Source organism: Lagenorhynchus albirostris, chromosome 5 (genome assembly GCF_949774975.1).
Source record: "Lagenorhynchus albirostris chromosome 5, mLagAlb1.1, whole genome shotgun sequence".
NCBI lineage: Eukaryota > Metazoa > Chordata > Mammalia > Artiodactyla > Delphinidae > Lagenorhynchus > Lagenorhynchus albirostris.
The window spans coordinates 103,011,592-103,036,285 of record NC_083099.1 but is presented as its reverse complement, the minus strand read 5'-3'; the positions used below and the strand labels follow the sequence as shown (position 1 = coordinate 103,036,285).

The 24,694-nt window shown below is 38.1% G+C and overlaps 1 protein-coding gene across 3 annotated transcripts in view; it reads left to right on the top strand.

The window, feature by feature from the left end:
- Window positions 1-643: 643 nt before the first annotated feature.
- The window catches only part of NSUN3 (NOP2/Sun RNA methyltransferase 3), a 51,273-nt gene continuing 27,222 nt past the window's right edge, over window positions 644-24,694 (top strand). For all 3 annotated transcript variants that reach the window (XR_009540591.1, XR_009540592.1, XM_060149385.1), the window contains exons 1-5: window positions 644-746; window positions 1,563-1,672; window positions 11,286-11,629; window positions 20,718-20,872; window positions 21,608-21,729. Coding sequence is in view for 1 of the 3 variants with exons in the window: in XM_060149385.1 (XP_060005368.1) it covers window positions 732-746; window positions 1,563-1,672; window positions 11,286-11,629; window positions 20,718-20,872; window positions 21,608-21,729 (746 nt within the window). In the remaining 2 variants the exon portion in view is untranslated. The remainder of the gene's footprint in view (window positions 747-1,562; window positions 1,673-11,285; window positions 11,630-20,717; window positions 20,873-21,607; window positions 21,730-24,694) is intronic.

Below are 24,694 nucleotides of genomic sequence, written 5' to 3'. Positions count from 1 at the left end.
GTCGTCAGGCATCTGGTATCAGAACTTGATGATAATCACGAAGATCAAGATAGTGAAAATAATACACAGTAGCAGCTAACATTTGGGCATTTACTATTCCCTAGTCTCTATGCTAGACGCTTTACCTGTGTATTTCAATCAATTTAATCCTTTAACCCTCCCCATTAAAAGAGAGATATTATCCCAATGGGCCATTTCTAGGAAATGCGTGACAATATCTTTTTCATCATATCCGTTCTTTATCTTGAGTCCTGAATATCTGGGATAACGGGGGTCTTCGGATTTGGTAGATTAACAGTAATTAGCTTCGCCTCTGGGAACATCTTAGAACAACGATCATACAACGTACCTAATAGTGACAAACACTTCCATCCTTTTACTGAGCCTCAAGCACACAGCACTGAGAGACTGTTCAGCGTGAGGCGCGACTTTCTGAAGACAGGCTGCCCAAGGCTCCGCCCACGGGCTTCAGCCACGCCCCCGGAGCAGGTAGGCACCGCCTGCTTCAGCCACCGGCAGAAGTAACTTTGCGCTTGCCTCTCGCGGGACCTAGGGTTTTTGGCGAGATTTCGATAACTCAGGCAAAGCAGAATCTCGCGAGAAGTTGAACCGGAAAAGTGAGGGACGGGAGAGAATTCCGGCGAGACTCGGGAGACAGGCAGAGCTGTTGCTTCCCTGCAAGCTTAAGGTGCCCGGTGGTCTTGACTTCTTGTTTGACCTCTACTGACGGAATGATGTTGACCCGGGTGAGGGCTGGGATCCAGCCGGGTGCCTGTGACTGAACCAGAAACTTTATCGACCGACGGCGTGGCGAGGGAGGGGGCTGGGATGTGGGAACTTGGTGATCTCTGGGTTTCTCTGGCTTCATTCCAAAGCTCTAGAATAATGCCGAGTGTTTTGACGCTTGTTGGTGAGCGTTCTCTGTCGTTTTCTCCCAAGACTCACATCCGCCTCAAATAACCTGTCTGCAGTCCCGCCTGCAGACTTTAATATCCACTCCTTTCAGCTTTGAGCACAATGCAACTCTTGGAGGGCTGAGACTCTGTACTGTCCTGGGAGCTTAAAGGATATCTGTTACATAGGTAAACTTTTCTTGGATTAGTAAATGAAATAGAACTGCAAGGACGTTTCCACAGGAAACTAGAGTGACTTTTCTCCTAAATACATTTTATTTTGGAATAATTTTACATTTCCAAAAAAATTGCAAAGATAATAAAGACTTCCTGTGCCCATTTCACCCAGTTCTCCTAATGTTAACATATAGAGTGGCTTATTTAAATTAATTTTGTTCCTTTGACACACATTCTTGTGTTAACACCGCAATTCTGCTTTACCCTTTGCTTTACATTTGAGCAATAATCATTTGGAGAAAACTTTTTTTCATAAGTAGATAATCAATACAGTTTTGTTATGTGTGAGGTACAACTCCTGTTGTAAGAACTAGTAATTATCAGGGGGAAAAAAGTGTTGTTATCTTAAGAAAAAAGACTGTACTGATAATGTTGAAGTTCAGTAAATTGGTAACATCAGAGTGTGTCAGCAACCTTTTCTTATCATCATAGCTGAAAGCAAAATCAGAGAGGAAGGTTGCAAAACAGATTTGCAAAGTTGTATTGGATCATTTTGAAAAGGAATATTCCAGAGAACTTGGAGATGCCTGGCATACAGTAAGGTTAGTATAATTCATCTCTTGATGCTTTATGATAGAACAAGAAATAAACCCATCTGGGGGAGGGGTGAAGATAAAAGATAAAGGAATCTAAACCTGGTTTCATTTCCTGCTGAGGCTTCAGAAGGGAGAAGGAGGAAGAAATAGATTGCCTCATGGGAAAATGGAAAGGGTAGAAAGAAAACTTCGTAGTGATAATTTTGTTATAGGCAAAAGTTGGTATGCCCTTGCCTTAAGAAATTGCTTTGATCTTTGAAACAGGACTGCCCACCAGTTTGACAAAATTAATTAGACTGTAACAGAAAAATCTGGAAGAAAAATTTTGAGGATATTTAACTAGTTTCTGGAATTCAGGAGATAATGCAACAAGTCTTTAAAGCCAACACTGCTTTATCTCAGCTGAAGTCACTTTATTTGGTAATCACATTTCTTCCCCATATCTATAGCTGGCTGTGTTTTGAACACACATGCCTGTGTGCGCGCGCGCGCGCGCGCACACACACACACACACAATGATTTAAATGTATTATAGAAAACAGAAATGAGAAATATTTAATGCCTAAATGTGAGAGAAGTTCGATTTGTATGTTTAGTGAGTTTTGTGTTTGGTCAGTATGTTGCTCTATGGGTTCTTTACACTGAATGCCTGATACAGTATACCATACACTGTGAAATACAAAGAGCAAAGAGCAAGACAGTCCCCAGGACTAGTTTTCAGACAGTCTGTTCATGGAGGAGGCGGCGCATGATTAAAACTATATAAACTGCTAATTCCATAAATATCCCAATAGAAATAGGCAGGAGTACCTAGTCTTACCTAACAAAGCCTGATGGTGCCAGCAGAGACCTGAGGAGAAGCCAGGTCTTGGTGATTTAATAAAGTATGAAGTGGTTCTGAAATAACTTTAGACAAACTGTTTTAGAAACTTGTAAATACTGTAACGTGAAAATGTAGTTTATAGTTGTAGTTTTATTTCAAAACTAGATTTTTAAATGGGTGTCTTCTTTCACAGAGAAGAAAGGAATGAATAGTGAAGCGTGTAATTAATTCATGAGGTTTTCAGTATGCAGAGTTACTCAAATAGAATAGCCAAATAACCAAACACCTATGGAATGCTTATTATGTGCCAGGCAATACTGACTTTTTTTGACCCTTAGAACAAACCTCTGAAGTTTGTTTCCCACTTTTCACCTGAGGGAACTGCACAGACTTTAAGTAATTTGCCCAAGTTCACTCAGCTAGTAAGTGGCAGAACTGGGATTTGTGCCCAGGCTCTCTCGTTCATGAACTCCCACGGCTAACCCCTATTCTATATGCCTCTCATACCTGGGATGTAATTAGGCATAAATGGATGATTTAAAAAAAAAAATTTCAAGAGGTCTATTGTCTCAGACTTTATCTGGCTACTCAGACCCTGTAATGAGTTATTCTTCTATTTACTATGCTCAGACAGATTTATAAATTATTATTTGACCCTAAACAAAATGAGCAGTCTATTTAATTAGCCATGCCTTCTGCTTCATCTACCTTTTTGTTGGGTTTTCATGGTAATTTAAGTTTTGCATAAACATGTGCTAAATTTGCCATAGGCAGAATAAAGACTTTCTCAGCTTAGAAAGTAGTCTGAGCATGGAGGATGGCATGGAGAAATAAGAACAGAAATACTTTTGTTTTTTAACTATTTATTTGCAAGACGTAGTCTTGTGCTTGCAGAGTCTATGTACTTCCAGGGAAAAGTGAGTGCATTTTTGTGCTATCTAGAAAGCTAATAATTTACTCAGTAGTTTTAGTTTTCTGTAGTAGTGGGGTAGGTTTAGTGTTTATTTTAATTTTATCGTTTTGTAAAAACTTCTTGCCATCACACTCTTAGCAGCCCTTTGAAGTTGGGAGTTTACCCGGATTCAATTTTTGCCCTACTTGTTACCTACATGTTCTTCTTAAGGTGAGCCCATTCATGGCATGACTCTGAACTTCCCTCAGTGTGCTGTCATCTCAACTGATGCAGCCCTTGCTAAGCTTAAGTGTTTTCTGATAACTTTACTTAGTTTCGTACCAGGCAAACTCAAAAGCAGATTATTATTTTCCCTTACCAAACCTATGTTGCCATTTGCTGCTTGCATATTCTATCTCAGTTGAAGGCATCACTATCAATCAGTTTCCTTTTTCCTCCTCCACACTTTTACTACCTTTTAGTGAAGAATGAACCTTATTCAGAGATAGGTCTGACATTTGCCCTCAGCTCCTTGGAGGTGATCTCTAAGCTGTTGGAATGCTCTGCCTAAAAGTCTGGGAGCTTGGGCAACATGGGGGAGTGTAACAACGTGATGTGAGGTGGGGGCTCTGGGCCACCGTATCAGCTAGGGCTCCTGGCTCCAACCTCCGGAGGGGCTGGAGACTGAAGGTCAGCTGAGTGGGTAGTCAGTCAGGTTTGTGTTACTGAGCCCCAGTAAAATCTAGACACCAGGACTCCCTGGTTGGCAGTACTCCTGTGCATATTGTCACACATCGTTACGGGGAAAGGTTATCCTTGTCCATGATTCCACTGAAGAGGACAACTGGAAGCTTCATGCTTTGAACTGTCCTACACTCTGCATCCTGCATCTCTTACCTTGCGTGATTTTAACTGTAATAAGCTGTAACCATAACCATGTGTGTGACAGTGAGTTATAGCTTATAATATAGCTAATAAAATTGCTTTTAGCTAATAATCAACCTGAGAATGGTCTTGGGGAACCCGAACTTAATAGTTGGTGTCAAAAGTAAGGGTGGTCTTGGGGTCTCCCTAACTCTGTACTACCACCACACACCACTACCCTGCCCCCGTCAAAATCTAAATGCCCACCAAGTGCTTTTGCTTTTACCTGAGAAGTTTCTTAATTTGGATCTCCTTTTTATCATCACTGTTACTATTTAGTCAGGCCTTCATTGTTTCTTACCTGACATTGCAACAGCCCTTTTCCATAGTCTCTCCCCTTTAGTATTTGTTTGTTTGCTTAGTTTAGCATCCACTTCTATGACACTATATGCCAGACAGCATTCTAATCACTTTACAGATGGTAACATAATCCTGTACAACCCTTCGAGGTAGTTACTATTATTTCCATTTTATAGATAGGAAAGCTGAGGCATGCAGAGGTTAAGTAACTTGCCCAGTGATACGCAGCTCACATTTGGAAAAGCCCTGGGAGTTTCTCTTACCCACTCTGTCATGCTGCTTCTCAACGCTGCCGTATTGCAACGTGTCACTCCTGGGATACTAGCCTCCTCTGCTCCCCCACTGTCTGCAGTATTATATTTGGACTAAATGTCTTATCATGACTAGACAGGCTCCGTCGTCTTTTCGGGCCAGGAATGACGCTCTCCTTTTTCCCTCTGTACAGTGGTTAAAGTGGGAGTTCAGATCCCACCTGTGCATCTTGTAGCTTGTGACCTAGGAGAATTCTTTAACATGTCTGTGCCTCACTACCCTTGTCTGTAAAGTGGGAAAAATAGTATCTATTTCATATAATTATTTGGAAAGAGAAAATGAATTTACATATAAAAACGAAGTGTTTAGAATATTGTAAGCCCTCAGTACATCTGAGAATTATTTTTATTACTATTCTTCATCAAGCTGTCCCATATGCGCTTGGCAAAATTAGTTCTGCCCTTTGTGTTTCCATTGCATTTTGATGATACAGCTGTTGTAATTTGTTCAAGGTTGTATTGTCATAATTTACTGACTTGTCTCTTCCCTGACATGGGAGGGTCTTGAAGAACCAGTATCTTAAGACTTGTGCAAGTGGTCTACGTATGTATTCACAACTTAGGCAGTGTTTATATACCAGGCATTGTGCTAAGCATTGGGAATACAAAGAGGATTATATATAGTCTGCCCTCAAATATATATGAGGGGAGGATTAATTGTAAATCTTCATGAACTTTGGAAATTTTGTGTGCACTTTGTGGAAGGCAAAAAAAAAAAAGCCATAGTTAAGTCTGGCCTGTCTGTAAATATATATATATATATATATATATATATATATATATATATATAAACATTCTCTTCATTAACCCAGAGGTCACATATAGCAGTAAAAAATATTATATAACCAGATTGCATTACCAGAATGAAGGGGGGTGGGGGTGGAGTGGGCTGGTTGAGGAAAACAGAAATGAACTAGTATCTAGATTTCTATTTTGACCCTTATTTGGCTTTACACACATTTTCAACCTTAATCTGTGCACACCTTGTGTAGTAGTAACTTTTAGCCCCTTTTAGAGTCAGAGATTAGAAAAATTTCCAGGTGTCTCAGTTTATGGCCAGTCCAAGCCTGTGCCTTGAAAGTCTGTGCCTTTTCCTCTACCAAGTGTGCTGCTGTGAAGAGTCTGGAGTCCCAGTCTTGGGAGTGTATGCACATGTCTCCTGATATAGGGACATAAGGGACTCCTTGTGTGCAGTCTTTTCAGCCTTTTGTTGTCTCCACCAAACACAAACCTCCACTCAGGACTTCCAATCTGAGGTACTGTGGCTAACAAATACGGACATAGATTGCCCTTCCATGAGAAACAAGGAGGAAACAATGTCAAGAAAGAGTAGGAGGCAATCAGCTCATTATTAGCCACTCTGAAGAATAGAAATAAAATGGCATGAAAACATACCTTGATGCACTTCCATGAGTTGATTTTCTCTTGATTTCTAAACCAGACTTTTAAAATGATTGAATGAGCGCCCTCTAGTGGGTAATAATAGCAATAAAACAAGAGGGATTTCTGTATTTTAACCGTGAATGTTTAGTGGGTTCTGTAATCTGTGCATTTATACAGAACTAAGCAGTTGTGCTTAGTGATGTGTAGATAAGATAATATTTTATCCGTATCATTAGTTAGGAAGGTAGAATGGAGTATAGAATAGTAAGAGAAAAGAAAATCACAGCAAAGTTGAAAATCATGTTATCATATAACAAACATTGTCCAAATAATATATTGTGCAATTTTCAAGGGATGTGTGAGCACAGGCATGTTATAGCAATCAACTTCCAGATCCTCGGCATTCATGTATGCTTTTTCAGGAGATTACTCCGCTCCCCTGTTGCTTGAGGGGGTACTTATTCCCCTTTACTAACCTGCCCTTCTACATTGTCTTTGTCCCACTTTACAAGAAGGGTCACACTTTCACCATCCTGACTCTTCCACACTGCATTCCTCCAGGGTGTCAGAACTCCCCCTGCCAGAGACTATTGGACTATAATTGTAAATGATGAAGGACTACCAAATTCTTTGACAGGTCAGATGGTCTCCAAGTTTTGCTTTCAGCATAAGTAAAGGACCTACAATTGATTTGTCAGCCAACAGATTATTAATATTTTTGAAGATATGTCATTTAGTGATTTGAGATCATAACTCAGAAAGAATTATAACAAAATGGAGACATTGTTTTAACAAAATATATTTAATTCTCACCTACTTATTTAAGTGAAGGTTTTTCTCACCCCTTCTAGAAACTCAAAATAGGAATTGATGTTGAACCCTGATCATTATAGCACTAGGTAGTATTCATTGCTGGATGTATGAGGGAGAAAAAGCTCATTTCATTAAGAGATTCATTTCCTATGGGGTTTCCTATGGGGCAGTGGTTGAGAGTGCACCTGCTGATGCAGGGGACACGGGTTCGTGCCCCGGTCCGGGAAGATCCCACATGCCGTGGAGCGGCTGCGCCCGTGAGCCATGGCCGCTGAGCCTGCGCGTCCGGAGCCTGTTGCTCCGCAACGGGAGAGGCCACAACAGTGAGAGGCCCGCGTACCGCAAAAAGAAAAAAAAAAAATTTCCTATGAATTTTTATGTGTAATTATCAAATTATTTATAGATTATCAAATCTATAAGTTATTTTGATCAATTTTGTACTAGTAATTTTATTGGTGACTAATGCAGAAGTTACCATAAAACACAGAGCTTTAAGGCTACAGTGAAAACAAATTTAGTATGTACACGTGTGTGTGTGTGTGTGTGTGTGTGTGTGAGTGAGAGAGAGAAATATGATAGGGTAATAAAGATTAAAAGCACAAAAATGTATTAGGATAAAGTTATATGGGGAAATAAAATGTAAATAAAAGGGAAAGGAACAGTAAAATTTCCACCTGTTCAAGAAGAGTCAGTCCATGAATTTTTAAATGGACAGTGCTGGGTTTCAAAATCACTCTGGTATTTAGGTTCCACTGGATAGATTTTAAAAAGTAGTATAATTTGTCTTTTAAAATGTCAATTTTTACAGTATGCTGGAAATTACATCCTTAAACATATGGTGAAGATTTTGATGTCAACTTAAAATGTTCCAGAGGGTACATAGTTGTTTTCAAAATGGTATCAGTGGAAGTACTAGCAAAATATTTGCAGGTCACTGATCTTCTAGGTCCCCGTTCTGCTGACTGATGGTGTGCTTGCACTTCTGGCCTTGAAGTTTATTAAGTGACGCAGTTTCAGACTCCTTCTCATGAATCTTGAGAGGAGACCTGGAGTGTGGCGCCTGGCCAGTGTCTTCTTGAGTCTTCTAATATGTGCTCCCTCCACTGTCTGCTGGGCTACTTGCCCATCCATCAGAGCTTTTGAAGTGAGTAGCCACCAGCATCAGGGCATCCCACCAATGCAAGCGCTGGAGGGTGTGTGTGTGTGTGTGTTGGGGGAAGACGAGGTTACTGGCAGGTGGGTGCTGAGACCTACGTTAATACACAGCTTTGCTTTCTCCGGGCTGGAAAGTACCAGCCCGAGCAGTCTTAGCAGTCACTTCATTGAATTGATCCTGTTGCAGCTGGTTCCCAAGGGCTGCATATGTCAAGCTTCAGGAAGAATGGGGCCACTGGCACTAGGTGAGGGTTGGAGTAGAAATTCTCTTCTCCTTCCTGTCATATACCACTTGTGCTACAGTACCAGGGCCTCACACTCCTATTAGGCTTTAAAGCCAGCGGATTTTGAATCAGGGACTTCTCTTTAAACAGTGATGTGACCTTGGGTAAGTTGCCAAATCTCTGAAAGCCTCAGTTAGCTTGACCTCTAAAATGAGCATAATAGCTGCCCCTCATGGTTGTTGTGATGGTGAAATGAGGTAAGCATGCAAAAAGCACATAGTAAGCATCTGATCAGTAATTTTTATTATTAATATTATCAGGGTGAGATGGAGTGGGTGGATTGGGTGGTAGATAGGCTTCCCTGGGGAGATAAAGCCTAAACTGCCCCATGAATAGCAAGTAGGAGAGTTAAGTCTGGCTGAAGGGGGTGAGAGAGGAAAGGTCATTCTAGGCAGAGGGAACAGTCTATGCTGAGACTGTTAAAGGCTAAAGAAAACTTGCTCCAGGAAATTCAGGTAGTTCAGTAGGCTGGGTGTAGGTGAAGAGGGATCAGAAAATTTATTTGTTCTGAGCAAGGGCTTATTTTATCTAGTTGTTGAAGAATGAGATAGAATAAATTCTGAAGATTCCTGCCTCACTCTGCCATAAGTACATGTTTTTAAATCTAACAAGGCTCCCCCCACCAGAGTCTTTCAATGACTTCTCATTTATAAGAATTTTAAATTTATAAGGTAATATTTTAAAACTTTATCATCTTATACTTGACCCATATAACCTTCTGCCACATTAGACTACTTTTAATTCCCCAAATGCACTGTCCGTCATACCTTTGTGCCTGTACACGTGCTATGGCCGCTATGGCCTTTGCCCTGGAATTTGTATTTTCATTTCATCCTGTGGCTAATTCCTCCTCATCCTTCAAGATTTAACATATTGGATAATGTACAATAATCAGTAGTATTCCTAAACTAACAATCCTTTTATACAGTAAGGTCAAGTGAAATATGCAAGATTAATAATCTTTACTAAGGGATCTGAAAGGAAATGGGAATAAATGGAGAAACATATTGTGGTGAAAGTTGGAAAGAGTGACTACAATAAAATGTTAATTCTCCCCAAATTTAGTGCATTTAATATAATCCTAGTCAAAGTTATTATCTATCTACTTATCTATACAAATATTTTATAAAATATTTTTAATTGACCAATTGATTCTCGTGTTCATCTGAAACAATAAACATTCTAAGATAGCTTTGGAAGTTGTGAAGAAAAAAAGAAAAAAGGATGGAGATTTGCCCTGCCAGATATTAACCAATTGAAAGTATATAAAGCCAATTGAAAGTGTCTAGCCCTTGTTAGCTAAGGGATGGACACATGATTTAAAGCCAAGCCACTTTAGTCTGTATTAATAAAATTATGTTTCTGAGCATTATTTCCCTGTTACTACATGACTCAAAACTCTGGATAGATATTCATCCAGTTTGGAGGGTAAGATTAGGATGGACTGACATAAGGTTTACAACCGTGGCATTCATAGATTTCCTTTTAGGGTCCAGTGTAATGCATTGGTTCCCAAAGTGTGGTCCTGGGGATCAGCGCATCAGTATCACCCGAGAACTTGCTAGAAATGCAAGTTCTTAGGCTCTACCTCAGACCTACAGAAGCCCCGGGTGGGGCCCAGCCATCTCTTACAGGCACTTCATGCACGCTAAAGTTTGTGAAGCATGTTTTTAAAGAGATTGTCATCCTCCGGTATAGCTGAAACACTGGGCTTCTGTGATGCACCATCATAGTAAGAGGCAGTGAAAAGAGCAATTTCACATGTTAGCCTCAACTGAAATTCACATGGCACACATCCAGCGTCGCAGGTGTTACATTTCAATTCAGCCATTCTTCACATAGGCCACACCAGGGTGAGTAGCAGCTGGAATTTACTTAATTGACTGTGGTTAATGAGGCTCCCAAATAACTCAGCTAGAAAGGTCAGCTTGTAAATAAATATTTTCTGCTGTATCATTTGTCAGTTGATGTGAGCTTGTGATTGTCAACAGATCTAACTGTTGGACCAAGTAAAAAATGAGGAAGGTAAGTCTGTTGGAGAGGTGGGGGCAGGGAAAGCCTGCACCATCAATCCATGAGTGATTTTTAAACCATCCTTGGTTTTGTATCATCTGATTCACTGATGGCCTCATTAACTCTGTTACTGTAGTGTTCACTGTAGTTAGCTTTCCATACTTTTATCTTCATCAGAGGAAAACTTGAACACTCATTCCTTTAAACACCCTTTAATGATAGTACTTTTCCCTTTAATATTAATAGACTCAGGTTTTAAATTTTGTCTCCAAGAAAAACTCTTCCTTGCGCAAAGAGTGATAGACTAAAATCTATTTTGATGGATTTCGAGGTATGTTAAAGACAGGCCATGTTTTTTTGGCAAGATAATCTGCAGGGAGGGACTAGACTGAGGCAAGTGAGGCATTCCTCTTTGGTGCAGAGCCCCTAAAACTTTGTAACCAAGGTAAATACTATTTTAATGACCAAAACTGATACAAAAGAAAAAAACCCACGGTGAACAAAATATCAAAGTTTTAAATATAGACAGGAACATAACAGTAATGGGTTGAGCAATATGGGAGCCTGAGGCAAAAGAAAAAGTCTGTAATACTAACTATTGGCTCTGAAAATCACAGGTAAGTAAAGTGTAAAACTAGGACCACATTCCCTCACTTAGTACTATAAGATTGTATTGCTGTGTATAATATTAATATCCCTCTGTTTTTCTTTTTCTCTCTAGGGATATACTAACATCTCCATCATGTTGGCAATATGCTGTGCTTCTTAACCGATTCAATTATCCTTTTGAACTGGAAAAGGATTTACATTTGAAGGGCTATCACTCACTCTTTCAAGGATCTTTACCCTACTATCCTAAATCAATGAAATGTTACCTTAGCAGAACTCCACACAGAATGCCTTCAGAAAGACACCAAACTGGAAACCTAAAAAAATACTATCTCCTGAATGCTGCCTCTCTTCTCCCAGTACTGGCTCTGGAATTGAGGGATGGGGAAAAGGTTCTGGATCTGTGTGCTGGCCCTGGAGGCAAATCGATAGCTCTGCTACAGTGTGCTTATCCAGGTAATGTACTTTTCTTTTCATAACTGACAACTTTTAAATATCCACATGTTACAAGATACTTTTAAAGTATGCGGGGAGAAATGTAAGACTGAGTTTGCAGACTTTGAAAACCTAAAATCCAGGATAGTGTGGAAAAGAATGGAAATATTAGCTGAGGAAATAGTGTAAATAACATTTTTTTCCCAGCTACTTAATTGGCAGGTAATTGGGAACAAAACTACAACATTTTGTGAACACAAATCTATCAGATAATGTCATTAGCTGATAAGCTAATGACAAAGATTTTTAAAATTTTATTGTTACTTTTACATTTGAGAGTCTTGTATTGATATCCTTGTCATACTTCTGTGCAACAAAAACATATACATTTAAAACAATATACATTTAAAAACATATACATTTAAAATCAATTTTTGTATCATTGGACCATAAGGTTCTAAGAGAGTTCTGTCCAATAGAAATATAACATGAAGTACATATATAATTGAACATTTTTGAGCAATCTCATTAAAAATAGAAACAAGTGAAATTAATTTTAATAATACATTGTAACCCAGTAAGTCCACAGTATTATTTGAACATGTAATCAAAATAAAAATTATTAATGAGATATTTTGTATTCTCATTTTCTTACAAAGTCTTCGAAATTGGTGTGCATTTTACACTTATAGCACATTTCAGTTTGGACTAGCCACGTTTCAAGTGCTCCTAGCCTCATGTGGCAAGTGGATGTAGTATTGGACAGTGCAATTCTAAAGATTTTAAAAGTTCTTCTGAAATGACTTATCATTACTATTATTAGTAGTACAAAAATGATGAACTGTATGTAATATGCGTTTTTATATATATTTGTTAAAAGTAATGCATTCATTATATTTTCTTAATGAGACGATGGGACGTTTAAACTATTACTTTAGGTTTCCCTGAATGAAAATTACTTATGGTTAGATAAGACAGGGCTCAGCATCAATTCTGTCTGGTTTTTGTTTGTTTGATGGTTTTGTTTTTATAAGTGCAAATGCTGTTCACATAGATAAAAAGATGGTGGGAATTGTGTTATAGTAATCTCACTAGTTCTTTAAACTCCTGAATTATAACCCTAAATCACATAGATAATCTTTCACCAAGCATTATTTTAATCATTTACTATGTGAACACTCTTTAGGTCTGTTTTTGATTTTGAAGAAGGCAAAGGATTAGAAACCATCTCAATTTAAAAAGGCTGTGTTGCCTAATTAGGAGACGCATTCACTTTCTCAGCCAAAGCAACAGTGTGTTGAACTGCCTTTGTTTGGAGGGCTATGGAGGTTTCTATGCCCTGGAACAACTTGTAATAAGATACGGGATGGGTGGGAAGCTTGCTCCTCATTTGTAAAGTTGGTGAAGGGCCGTTATCCTAGGAGAAGCCTTGACCAGAGGTGTTCTCCTTTTTTAAGAAGTTGATGATCTGAAAATTAATTCTTTTGAAACTATCTAAGCCTGCTTATCCCTTAAAAAGTTGTTACGTATCCCCAGGGCATGCATATGCTAGTTTGAGGACTGCCACTTTATATCTTCCTTTGATAGCATTCCTATTGAAATAGATTACAAACATTTTTATGAGAACTGTGAATCCAGTTGTACCAGGCATTGGTACAAATTTATCAGTTAACTGTATATTTAGGTGAAACCATACTGTGTGTTTTCAAATTGTGGTTAAAACTCTATTATTGAAGCTTGCTGTATTGTTTTGTGAGAAATCACAACGAAAGAGATTATTTATTTTGTAAGGTTATTTTATTTTACAATTTGAGCTGAAAGTGAAATTTTATGGAATCATGTTATAAGGATTATTATTACTTTCACTGTGTGTTCTTTGACAGTACTCTTATTTTGTTTGTTGCATCAATTTTGAATATAGAATTTTTAGTATTGTGAAAGATGGAAGAGAAATGCCAAATTTGGGTACCATTTTGAAAAGAAGACATTTTAATCCTACATTATCCTCATTAGTAGGCTATAAATGTTTTACATGTTTATGGTAAGGAAATTCCAGATTAGGAATCCAAAGGCAAACAGATATATTCTAGGAATTTGAAGTGCAGAAGAATCGTCCTGTTCTTACATCAAGGGCAATGAATTACAGGCAGTGTTCCAAGTAAAGTAGCTTTTCATCTATGAAGGGCTAATGATAATGGTTTACTAAGAAGTACAGATGTCTTCATGCTGATGCTCAAAGCCCAAATTAGGTTAGCTACAGTGCTTGAATTTGGAATGCAGAAGCCATCTAAAAAAAGCTTTTATAAGCAAAGCTTAAAATGATGGCTGCACTAAGTGTGCATTTATCCACTGAATTTCTTTAGATCAGTACTGGCCTTTATTCTGGGCCAGGAGGCTCACAGCTTTGAATGATTAAAAAGCTTGTATTTTAGGATGATTAAAAAAATTAGTCTACTTCTCTTCTGGTCCAGCTGCTCCCACCTGTTAGCACAGTGAGGGATTGTCCACTGTTTTTTGTTCTGCTTTTGTCAGCATAGCCTTCATAATGTCCTGGTGTTGATAGAAAAAGAGAAAACAATTCTAAGTAGGAAAGCATTAACATATTAAGAATGACCCAGCTTGATGGAGTGGCTTTATCAACTTTCTTGCTGGGGGCTGGCATGAAATTCTCTTTTCTGTCAGTAATACTCTTTTTACATCTAGTTAGCCTTTGGTGGTAGAGAAGATTAGAAAGACTTCTTTCTTTACTGAAATTGCTTTTGCCCTCCTTCCTGCTCCCTCATCTCCTAGAACTCCCTGCATTAGGTGCACCTCCTTTTTGGAAATCATACTAGCAATGACCATTTTGGAACATGTAGTAAAAAAATAAAACATAAAGCCAAGACTCCAAAATGCTATTCCTGAAAAACCACAATGACTTCTTCAAGAATTTTTTAAATTCACCCTCTTTTCTACTTAGCTGAAAAAAAAAAGATTTGGTTTATTTTTGACAATTTAAGCATGAAATTCTGTCTCAATGTAGTGAGTCTTAGTATATATATGAATCTTGGATTGTGATGCCTTACATTATATATTTTAAGAAGTGTAACCAATCTAAGCCTATTTCAAATAAAATCTATGTTTAGACCAAACAATAATATAGTATAAAGTTATATTTCATCTGAGAGTTATTTTTAAATGCTGAATTGAGAATCTTGACTAAAGCTACAATTTAATGAAAAACTTCCCTGATTTTCAGGTTTAGCAATTTGAATATTCTTTATTATAATGTCATGTTTCACATCAAGTCAGCCACATTTAGTGAGCACATACAATGTGCAAGGCATTGGATGGTAGGTGTAGAGCTCTGAAGGATATAGAGATACCTAAGACTTCTGTTTCCTGTGGTATGACAAACTATGTATTTTAACCAACTATCCTGCTGAAAATAACTTAAAAATATGGGATATAATATTAAAGAAAAACAAAATCTTTTTAGATGTGTCAGTGATCTGCAAATACTCAGTGGCCAAAAATTAAAAGATTGGGAACCTAGGAGGTAAATCGAGCATTGAAGCTGGCTTTTCACTTGAGAGCATTTGCTTCCCCCAAAAACTTGCACGTTGATTTCTAGTGCTTCATGAACATGTGGGAATAAAAAAGAAGCCAGAGCCTGCTCAAATAGAGCATCTACTAGGAGACTAACTTACATAAAGCTGAGACTCCAAAATGCTGTTCCCTCCAATAAGGTAAACTAGGAAGAAATTGTCCTTTCCAAGGGACTGAAAGGAAAGCCTGTCTTCAACTTTGGTGGTGGGAGAGAAATGGACATACCCTCTGAAATTTTGTAACCACAGCTAAGCCAGTATAGACCATTACAATGAAGTTGCAGAACGTTGGAAATAAAAAACCATCTTAATAGCAGCCAGAGAGGACAAACTATTTACCTTCAAAGGACAACAGTTAGACTGAGGATTGACCTCTGAGTGTAATAATGGAAGCCAGCTTTCCGAGGAGTGTTTTCAATGTGCTAAGAAAAGATGACTGTCAGTTCAGAAATATGTTCACCAAAATATCCTTGAAGAGCAAAAGTAAAATGGACATTTTGTTAGACCAAGAGAGAACAAGAGTATAAGGTTGTCACCAACAATTCTAGAGGAAGAGGGAAAGCCATACTAGGTGGAAGATAGAAGATGCAAAAAGAAATGGAGAACAAAGAAGGTGGGAAATATATGGGGAAAATCTAACAGTCGTTGACTATGGAAGACAATGATAATAACATTTTATGCACTTAAAAAATGTAAGCCCAGGACTTCCCTGGTGGCTCAGTGGTTGAGAGTCTGCCTGCCGATGCAGGGGACACGGGTTCGTGCCCCGGTCCAGGAGGATCCTACATGCCGCTGAGCAGCTGGGCCCGTGAGCCATGGCCGCTGAGCCTGCGCGTCCGGAGCCTGTGCTCCGCAACAGGAGAGGCCACAACAGTGAGAGGCCCACGTACCGAAAAAAAAAAAAAAAAAGTAAGCCCTAATAAATCCCAAATACACAATGTCAGTAGCATCTTATTTAGGAGGAAGTGTTATAAGATTCTTATATCTTTTAGGAAAAATGGTGGCGATTGCCTTAATTTAGATTTTTCTTCTACATATGCATGTTAAAATCTTTAGGGTTACCACTAAAAGAATAGAAGTAGAATGTAAAATATCTAAATCAGAAAAAGAGAGAAATGGAATGAAATTAAGATGTGATTCTTTCCTTTGAGACTCCTTAGTATTGTCAGACAGGGTGGAGACAGGGTATGACTTTGGGGGTTGTCATGGCCCTGGTTTACACACCATCACAGATATGTTTGGCTTCACGTTTCCTGCTACCCTTCACCTTAAGGCTTGAGCCACTTGAATTGTTTCCACACTGGAGAAACCCTAGCAAAGGCTCAGGCCATCCTGCAGTTTTCTGCTGCTATTGCTACTACTGCCACAAATTGGGGATGCCTTTGGATGGGTGCCAACTGACAAGTAGAGGTCACCACACCTGAGTGCTTGCTGCACCTGGGCTCGGGACTCTCTGGCTTCCTTAGTACTTGCTGGGAGGGGCCAGATAACACAAACCTGAAGTGTGTGGGAGTTATCAATTCTTGGAATGGACTTTAACCAATGAGAGGCTGGATACAGGAAGAAGCCAGTAGATTATTTGTTCTTCGTCTCTACTTCACTAAACGCCAGTTTCTGACAAGGGTCCGTAATTTCAGACTATGGACATATCCTGAGAGACTGAGCGAAGCTGTAGCTAGCCTTATTACAAACCCTCTTATATTTGTGCTCCCTCCTTGCATGATTTACTTCCTTTTTTTCTCTCACTCTTGTGTCCCTGGGACTGTACCCCTTCTATAATGTAAACTTTTGTCTTAGACTGTTTTCTAGCGATTTCAGGCTAAGACAGAGCTTTCAGACACCTATCCATAAGCTGCATTAGTGAATCCTCCAAAAAACCACCCCAAAAAACAGTGTAAACTAAATAAAAAAGAATGTACTACCTGTACAAATGCAGCTTTAAGGTGATTTTCTACTCCTTTCCCCACTAACAAAATTGATGCCATCTCTTGAGCTCCTTCTATATAGAAATTTGGAGCCCTGGTAGTGGCAAAGGTAAGCAATGCACATGGACTCTGCTATGACATAAAATATGTTAAGTACTATAGGAGAGGTACATAGTATGTTTGACAAATAGACGAGTCAGTCAAGTTTGGTGGAGCACAGAATATTTTGGTGAAATAATTGAGTTAGTGGTTAAAATTGAACAATTCTCTTGAGGTCTCACTATTACAGACATTTAATTAAAGCTAGGTGTTTGAACTTTATTTAGTGGATGATGGGAAGCCATTACAAGTTTTTAACAGTGGAGTGACAACCGGAAAAACAACAATATGTGTGTGTGTGTGTGTGTGTGTGTGTATACACACACACACGTATACACAGATACTTTTGAGCAAAGAGTTTACAGAAGGTTTTCCTACTCTGCATTAGAATTTCACCTTCAGTTCTCTTGATTTGTTTCCCTGGTAACCTGACAGAAATTGTCACTTTGTTTCTAGGCTTTTGATAAAAATGACCCTGACTGATAAAATGAATGTGCACTGCGAGAAAGAGTAAATAAACCCTAAAGACCTGATGGGGATGCCATGCTTTGGGCCTGAGTGCAGTGACTCTTGTAAATGGGCATGTCCCTTGTGGGGACCTTAGAAGCTGTGCCTGTGGAGTTGTTAGAAGAGGTATAGGCTCCTGTGGGACGTGAGGCTTTTAAACCAGAACAGCTCCTGCACCTGCCCAACATGAGGCTCATCTTCTTGCACCTGAATTACCACCTGTGTGGACCGCCACACGGCCTTCCAAGAAAAAGCAATGTCTCACCTGCCCTCTTGGCAAAAGACGTAGTTTCTGTCCTGTGTAGGATGATGCCAAATGTGGCCTGTGTGAATGTTTAGTTGAATTAGACCTGAAAATCTAATGGTTGAAAATACCACCTTAAATAAGATTAAAAAAAACTAGAAAGTATAAAAATGATATGATTGACTATTAAAAAAAATTGTGAAACTTATGTACTTAAAAAGATACTACAAATAAATTCAGAAGACAATTTAGGAAACATTTGCAAATCAGATGGCAGATAAAGGGTTAATATTCAAAATATGAAAATACATCTTACCTGTTAGTAAGAAAAATATAAATAGTGCAATGGAAAAAAAGAAGGTCAAATGATAAGAATAGGCAGTTGACAGAAAAGCAAAAGCAAATGATGAATAGACAAATGAAAAGAATTGTGTTAGACAGCAAGGATTATACTACAGCATAACAAGCCATATCAGACTAATAATAAAACTTACTTCTGTGAGAGTTTGGTGGTGGGACAGGGTAGTATTTACTAAAACTAAAAATTCCCCTACCCAAACCTATCTATTCCTCTGGTAATATCCCGTTAATAATAAAAGCATATTATGAAAGTACACTTTTATAAAGATGCTTATTGAATGTTATTATTAGTGACAATAGTGTGAATGCCCAACAATTAGGAATGGTTGAATAAAGGAGGACACATTTTTTTTCTATGTACTATTTAGCAGCCTTTAAAAATGATTTATAGGGCTTCCCTGGTGACACAGTGGTTGAGAGTCTGCCTGCTGATGCAGGGGACACGGGTTCGTGCCCCGGTCCGGGAAGATCCCACATGCCGCGGAGCGGCTGGGCCCGTGAGCCATGGCCGCTGAGCCTGCGCGTCCGGAGCCTGTGCTTCGCAACGGGAGAGGCCACAGCAGTGAGAGGCCCATGTACAGCAAAAAAAAAAAAAACCAAATGATTTATATATCTACTGATTGACTTGGTTGTATTGCCTTTGAAATATTGGTATATATGGAAAGTAATGGGACAGAGAAGTGTGTAAATATAATCCTGGGTATGTAGACAGTTATATAAGCATATGTATATGGGGTAGTTGGGCAGTTGGTGGAGGGGGTAGATGAAGAGTAATGTGAAAAAAAGACACTACAAAAATATATAATTCCATTTATATAAGTTTTGTGCATATAGGCATAAAGAAATATGGTATGATTATTTATCAAAATGTTAGATGGTGCTTATCTGAAGACAATGGGTTTTAGGTAATTTTTGATGTTCTTCATATTTTTATGCATTTAAAAATATGCTTGTCTTTAAATATATATTATAGGAAATTTATGTCACTACATAATAAATATATATAAATATTTATAAATATATATTTAAATAAAGGAAGAACAAAACAACTATTTTATTAGGGAGAGAACCATTTGTTAAATGCCTTCTATTACTGAGAAGCAGCATGGCATGGTGCTTAAAAGTAAGTAGGGCTCTGGAACCAAGTGTCTTGGTTTCCTGCTCTGTGAACCTGGGCAAATTACTTAACCTCTCTTGGCCTCAGTTTCCTTATCAGTAAAACAGAAACCATAACAAAATTATCTCATAGGTTTGTGAGGATTAAATGTGTTACTACATGTAAAGTCTTAGAACAGTGCTTAGCCTTTAATAGGGACTCAAGAATTGTTAGTAATTATTATAAACATTTGTTGTTACTACTTTTGCAGTCCTATGCTAGATATGTTACTAAAATATCACAATTACTTTTTAAATTCCAGTTTCATTGAGATGTAATTGACATACAGTACTGTATAAGTTTAGGGTGTAGCATTTAATCTTAACAACCACTTTGTAAGGTAGAGGTGGTAAAATTTCTCCTGTGTCCTCTTAGGGCTTCTGGCTGTGACCAACATAAGACAGAGTAACAGGAGTCAAGCATACAGATTTTTTTTCTCTTGGCCTTGACTCTGTGTTTCTGGTGATAAGAATGTTTCTTTCCTCCTGGTATAGGGAGGGTATATTTCACATGGGAGTACACCTGCTGCTTTCAGGAAGAAAAAGAAAGGTCAAAATGCCCTTCGTGCATCAGCTGTTATTCAAGTGCCTTTAACTCAAAATAATCAATATGTCAAAGCAGCATATTTTGAAGTGGTGTGTTCTGAACCCCTTCACTAGGGACAGTCCCCATTTTCCAGATAAGGAAACTGAGACTCTTGAGGAGAGCTAAGTAAGTTCCCCACAGTCTCACAGCTCATAATTTGAGCCCATGTCTTTCTTACCGTAAAGCCAATTACACTTTACATGCTTTTTTCCACATACCACATTTCGTTTATTTAAAATGAAGGTGTTCTGTCCTAGAAGGAACTTTATATATCATTCACTCTTACGAATATATCATTTACTCTTAAGAGCTTTAAGAGAGAACTGTGTCTGAGGTATTGGTTGTATAGCATATCTTTGGGAATCCATAATTCTCTAAAAGTTTTCATCTTCAAAATGAAATTTGAATGAGTAAATGGTGAGAGCTTCTGAGAGGCTCTGTAGGCATTACTATGGTAAATGTTTTATGAAGTGTTTGTGAGTGTATTTCTGTTTTTAAACATAAGAGAATCATAATGTTTACCTCTGAGCCCTATTTCTGCATAATTATGATGAACCAATTTCTTTTTGAAATTTATTTGATCAAAAGTGGAAATTTAACAATTCCGTTGTGTTCGTTTTAAAACTTTTTAATCCTTTACATTTAGGTTATCTTCATTGTAATGAATACGATAGTCTGAGGTTGAGGTGGCTGAGGCAGACGTTAGAATCGTTCATCCCACAGCCTTTGGTAAATGTAATTAAAGTGTCTGAATTGGACGGCAGAGAAATGGGAGATTCCCAGCCTGAAACGTTTGACAAGGTACTTTTATTACATTGTGACAGACTGATAGACTCCCAGTGATACCACTGTTATGTTGCTTTGTTGTTGTTGTTTTCCATCTGCTTCCAGACATAGCCTCATACAATTTCTCAGTACCCTGGGAAATTTTGATAAAGTGAACATGGAAGCAGTTTTCATTTGATGGTCAGCATGTTCAAAGGAAGCGGAAACATTGAGATTGGGGATTATAGAATGCTTTTTATTTCCAGGTACCTCAAAGATACTCAGGAAGAGATCAGATATTATTTGGGTCAGTACTCAAACATGTGCACAGTATTGCTTTAATTCGGTAACATTTCATATCAGAGTATGACAGTTCAAGGCAAAGAAAGCATTTCAGTAAACTGAAGTTGGATTATTAGTTCTTAAAAATAAATGCTGAGAATTCAGAAGTATAGTAACATCTGTTTAAAATGAGTAACTTGTAAAAGTTTTTGCTGTCATCAAAATATGAAATATTGGTAGATATTAGTAGACTGTTAGTCCTCTCATTCTCCCCCCACTAAAAAACCCAAACACTGAAAGTGCACAGGAAATTTTTCTGTCAAGTATTAGTGAAGAAATGTCATGAAGAACTTACCAAGGTGTATTTTCGGTTTTAAAATAAATTTATTTGCTACTTTTTGTCATGATTTACTTAGCTTCCCATATACTTTGTGTCTGAGGATATATTTTCAGTTCATATTTGCATTACGTGTCCTTTTTTTTCTGTAGGTGTTAGTTGATGCTCCATGTTCAAATGATCGAAGTTGGTTGTTCTCTTCTGATTCTCAGAATGCAGCCTGTAGGATAAGCCAAAGGAGGAATTTGCCTCTTCTACAGATAGAACTCTTAAGGTGAGTGCTATTAATATAAAAGCTTACTTCGGTTTCTAATATAATTTAAGTAGGCATGACAAAACATGACACAGGGCAGCTCCCAAATGGAGGGTTTCCTGTGTAGGTGTCAATAATTAATCCTCCAAAGTCTGCACCCAGAAAATTCTCAACCTCTTCCCTTTCAGCTCTTGTATTATAATGTCACCTCTGCCCCCTCTGTCCCCCCAGCCCCTCAATGAAATCTAGTGTTGCTGTGCATTGTCTTTTAAAGGACACAAATGATTTTACTATGGTTTAAAGTTGTTTGCTTATCAGGACCATCCTGAGCGTAGGATTCATCACCGTATTCTTTCACCAGAATATGAGCAGCCCCCGTAAGAGTAGCTTTGGACCAGGACACATTTTTTTTTAGTAATGAACACATTGTTCTGCGTGAGTAGGAAGTTGTAGTTTGTTGTTAGCACTTATCTCTCCTCTAAGAATTTTCCAGAAGGGCATGACCACGAGAGATACTTGGTTTCTTCAGAACAGAGTCATTCTGGGGCATCCTGTCCTGGTTTCAAAAGAAATTTGTACTTACACCCTAGTCCCAAGTAATTCCTACTGTTTAATGTGGAACAAAAATTCTTTGGACTATTTAAAATATAGTTAAGTGATAACTTATCACTCATTACTTCTTACATGTGGAATGATCTTACATATGGAGTGAGAATGAGTGACAGTTTATATGCACTGCTGACAACATGCTTTACTTCCAACTTCAGATTGACTCACAACAGTGAACATATGCCATTACCAAAGTATTACAACCAGTACTAATACATGGTCTTGTTTTTGTACGAGATTGTGTCTCAGCTCATTCTGGTGATTCCAGGTAGCACCAACCAGCGGGTTCTTAAACATTTTTCATCTGGCAGTTAGACTGTTTGTTTGCATTCTTCCAAGGTCAGCCTTTCATTTACTGTAACCCTGAGATAGTTTGAGAGTTCTATGCCACCTTTCCCTTCTACCTCTTGGGGTGTCGCATTGATCCAGCTCTAAGTCTTTTTTTCTTACCTAAACGTTCTTGATCTGGCTCTTTAGTTAATTATTCCTGTTACTTCGGGCTTTGCCATTGTGATGCCTTACACCAACAGACACTAAGTCTTATGGTGGCTTATTAGCATTGTGACCTCTAATTTTTTTTTAAGCTGTAAGCAGCCAGGCTTCCTGAGGATATCATTTTTCTTTCCTCTCATGAAAACTATATATATATAGAGAGAAATATGTTAAAAAAAAAACAAAAAAAACTGCTGTTATTGTGTGAACATTGTTCTGAAACTGGCTCCTTTTTGTTCTTAATATTTCTTGAAGTCTTTTCCTTGTAAACCTACTTTGTTCTCTTCACTCTCCACAGTAAAGCCAAATCTGATCTGAAATGTAAATCTGATCATGTCGTTCTCCTGTTTGAAGTCTGCAGTGGTTCCCCGTTACTGTTAAGATTTCAGCTTCCTTAGTATGATATTCACATCTTCTTTGAACATGGTTTCTTATTCTGAGGCCAATGCATTTCCTGTTTCTTATGCTTAAGAGTTCTTCTAACTCATTCTCCCCGTTCTCTTGGCTATCTCTACTATTTCTTTGGGAATCAGCTCTGAGATCTCCTTATTGAACCCGTACCTAACTCCCTAGGACTGGGATTGGTATTCCCCTCATGTCCTTACCTTCATTTAAAAATATATTGTTTCTCAGTTCCTCTGCTGGACATCTACCTAGTACTTGTCTCTTTCTTCAACAAGACTGTAAGCCCCAGGGGAGAAGGGATTGTCTTATTGTTTTTATTCCCAATATGCAATTTGGTGTCTGGCATATAGAAGGGGGTTCAGTAAATAATTGTTTAAAAATACTAAATTACAAGGGCTGAATATTTAGAATTTACACATGTAATTAAATTTATAGCAAAGTTAATCTGACAAAAATAATGACATAATCATTATTGTACTGCATGGTAATTAGGCATAAATGTAAAGCAATTCACATAATTTATTTTGATTAGTATTGCATTTACATAACCAAAGCATGATTTTAGTTTCAGTTTAGTTTTTTCCCCCATTTAATACATATCCCTTAACATCATATAGCATTTTGATCATCATCACAAAAATCATGCATCTGAGTAAACCTCACATCCACACCATCTTGTGCCCTAACAAGTGAGGCTCTTCTTTAGTGTCTACCCCTCTCTCCCATCATCTTATTCCCCAAAAGAAATGGCTTTAGCATCACATCACTTTAGTAGCATATTAACAGGGTGCAAAATTGACATCTCAATCACAGTGGTGTAGGTTTTCATGTAATTATATGTGATTGGGAAAGACCATCACACCAGCCCCCTCCCATTCTTTTCCTTGAGCAACTACTCTGCATTCCCTGCCTCTGATGCCTGGTCTGTGTGAGAGGTTTAGGAGCCGCTTGAGGCAGCTGAAACTCTGAGCCCCTTGGCTATGTGATTATGATGATAAAGAGGAAAGAGCGTGATACACAAGCTATAGTCACAGATAATGGTTCTAATTCCCTAACGTCTACAAATTTGGGGGTTAAAAATATATAGGAAAAAGTGATAATGCCAGCCACAATCTCTCTTTTATCTCCTGCCCCTGACTCCAAAAAATGAAAAAAAAAAAAAAAAGACTATAGAGACTATAGTAATTTTCTGATCAGGTATAGCTCTTTTACTATATCACATACAAAGAAATTTCTCTTATTTTCTTCCAAATCTTCCTCATATAGTTATTGCCTTGTCATCCTTTAATAAAAGGCAGTCCTTTTATTCCGCAGTAAGAAATAGAAGGTTTTAAATGCAAGCATATGCAAGAGAATAAATACATTGATGTGTATGAGTTTTAGTCAGAAGTATAAAGGATTGATAGCAGATCCTTATTTGCATTTGCAAAGAACAATTAGAAAGCAAGCAAGCAAATATTGCCTAGCTTGATATTATAGA